This window comes from Zerene cesonia, chromosome 3 (genome assembly GCF_012273895.1).
Source record: "Zerene cesonia ecotype Mississippi chromosome 3, Zerene_cesonia_1.1, whole genome shotgun sequence".
In the NCBI taxonomy this organism is placed as follows: domain Eukaryota; kingdom Metazoa; phylum Arthropoda; class Insecta; order Lepidoptera; family Pieridae; genus Zerene; species Zerene cesonia.
The window spans coordinates 2,500,644-2,503,204 of record NC_052104.1 but is presented as its reverse complement, the minus strand read 5'-3'; the positions used below and the strand labels follow the sequence as shown (position 1 = coordinate 2,503,204).

Genomic DNA, 2,561 nt, shown 5'->3' with positions numbered 1-2,561 from the left:
GGCCCGCGCGCGCTGTCCCGCCGCAGCGTGCGCGGTGCGCGCTCCGCCGACGTGGGCGTCTCCGGGATCTACGAGGTGGTGTCCGAGGCGGACCTCGCCTTCGGGCCCTCGCGCGAGCCCGTCACCGTCTTCAGCGGCAGGATACGGGAGGAGGTGCGTGCCTACACACACACACACACACATTTGTATTTACTTGTACATTTAGATATATTTAGAGCGTTAGATACATAATCTTAGATTGGTTTTAGTGCAACAGTTGAAACGTATGTTACTCTATGAATCGTTAGCGTATATATTAGCGTTTGTATTGAATATAGATTCAACTGTCAGTACTGACGGTCAGCGTGGTACTTAAACCACTCCCTTGTGCGTTAGTATATTTTGGTGATAAAAGTACAAAGATTTACAGAGATTTTACGACACTTAACTGAATGGTATATTGTTTGTTTTTCTATTAACTCTATGTTTGCTTTGATGCCACATAAGGGCACACATGACTATATCTATGTCGGTGCAGGTGGTGTACGGCATCTGCATGGGCGCGCTGAGCTTCGGCGCGCTGTTCGCGGCGGCCGCGGGCGCGGCGGCGGGCGCGGCGCTGGCGGCCGCCGTGCTGCTGCAGCGCCTGCGCGCGCGCTGCTCCCCCGCCGTCCCCGCCCCCCACACGCCGCACACGCCGCACACGCCGCACCCCGCCGCCGCCTCGCACTCGCTGGCCGCCTGGATGGCGCTGCGGCTGCTCGGCGCGCCGCCGCCGCACTCCGACGGGTGATCGCGGGGGGTGGGGCGGGAGGGGGCGCGGGGAGGGAGGTCTTTGGACGCTATAGTATATTGAAATTATGTACACGGTTTTTTTTGAGACAAATTTGAGGGGGGGACGTGCATAATAGATTCGGCGCTGTAATCGGCGTTTGACACTGCGGTAATTTGACACTATGTATACTGTAACTTCAAATTTGACATTGATGATTTTAGATATTTTTCAATTGGTGTATGGGGTGGGATGGCCGAAACTGTATAAGTCGTTGTTGTGAATAATACGGTTGCAGTGATTGTAATTGAATTGCTGTATTTTCGTAATGTCTTCGAAAGTTTTAATTCGATTTTTATATGTATGATATATGATATAAGACAATTTGTCGCCCCTATGCAATCCCCTAATTAATGGATATAATAACATTTTTGATAATGCTGATGATTTTGGTCTAATTGAGCAGCCAAAATATAAATTTGTATTATTATGTAATTTTGAAAAAATTTGCTAAATCGTACTACTAAAATCGGGGTAATTACAAATAAGAACACGTACGTACTTTTATTTGATTTTCATTAAATGTAGATAACTCTTTAAGAGGATTTCGAAGGATTTCAACCCTATAAACCTATATACAATTGTGTTCATATATAAATATTGTAATAACAAATTAAACAATTTTTTTGTTTATATCCCGCTAATCTCAGAAACTACTGAACCGCTCTTATCGAATATATACAATTTCACTTTACCCCACGTTCCCTATTCCTAAAATAAAATAAAAAATTTAAGTTCTCTTTAGTCTCCAACGATTTTTTTTTTAATTTGCTATCGTTTTATATAGAAAATGAAAGACAGTCTAATTTAGGTTTTTATTAAACTACCTTATTATTCAATCTCTTAAAGCACGACGCTTCGTTTGGGACAAGCTTTAAAATAATATTGTTACATATTAAACAATATTTTTTTTGTATTTACCTAATGCTATTGCTTTATTTCAAGGCAGGCGACACTAGCGACATCTATTTAATATAATCATGTCGATATATCATTAGTCTCAATAAATGGTTCTATAATACTAATGGTGCTAAGATACGGACTCGGTCCGCACCTCTCACATGTCACGCGGTGTGATCTTTATACATTATACATTATAATATAGTTGTTGTACAGAATATATTGATCTTTTAATGGCGTTACGTACAATTGGAGATTGGTTTAATAAATATTATAATATCGACGGTATAAAGCAGCGCACCTTATTTGTACGAATTATTATATTCTACCAAAACTCACTTACTTGACTCACTCACGTTCTTTGTTCTTGGGGGCTTCCCCTAAATGTATCACTTTGGTTTATATAATTGGTAACAAAAGACAAACATTTCATACAAAAAAAATAGTCGATCAGTTCCCATTTTACAGAGTGGTCAAGAACCAAACCAAAAAAAAATCCCCGTCGAATTCAGAAATTCCTTCCTTTTGAGCACGTCGGTTAAAAAGTAGTTTTTCAATGCAGACTGTTTGTTTGTTTTTTAAAATATAAAATAAAATGTGTATTGAGATTCCGACGATTTAAGAGCTGTTGCGACTATAGCTGTCGGATTATTCTTCATATCTCTGATTGTATGAAACGCCCTGTCTTTTTAGCGGTAAGTGTAACGTCAAGTCATGCCATTAGGATAAGATGATGCTTTCTTTGATTTTTGCTCTTTAAACGATGAATTATAATCCTATCGTGGAAATGTTCTACTTTCCAAATGTATTTTGTCGATAGATATATTTGTATAATTATTGCATAATTCTC

At 40.3% G+C, this 2,561-nt stretch overlaps 1 protein-coding gene across 1 annotated transcript in view; it reads left to right on the top strand.

The window, feature by feature from the left end:
• LOC119839102 overlaps nt 1–772 on the top strand; it is a 60,469-nt gene extending 59,697 nt beyond the window's left edge. Inside the window, 2 exon segments of the mRNA XM_038365303.1 lie at nt 1–153; nt 518–772. The exon segment at nt 1–153 is cut by the window's left edge and continues 10 nt beyond it. Of these exon segments, the coding sequence (XP_038221231.1) occupies nt 1–153; nt 518–772 (408 nt within the window).
• The last annotated feature ends 1,789 nt before the right edge of the window (nt 773–2,561 follow it).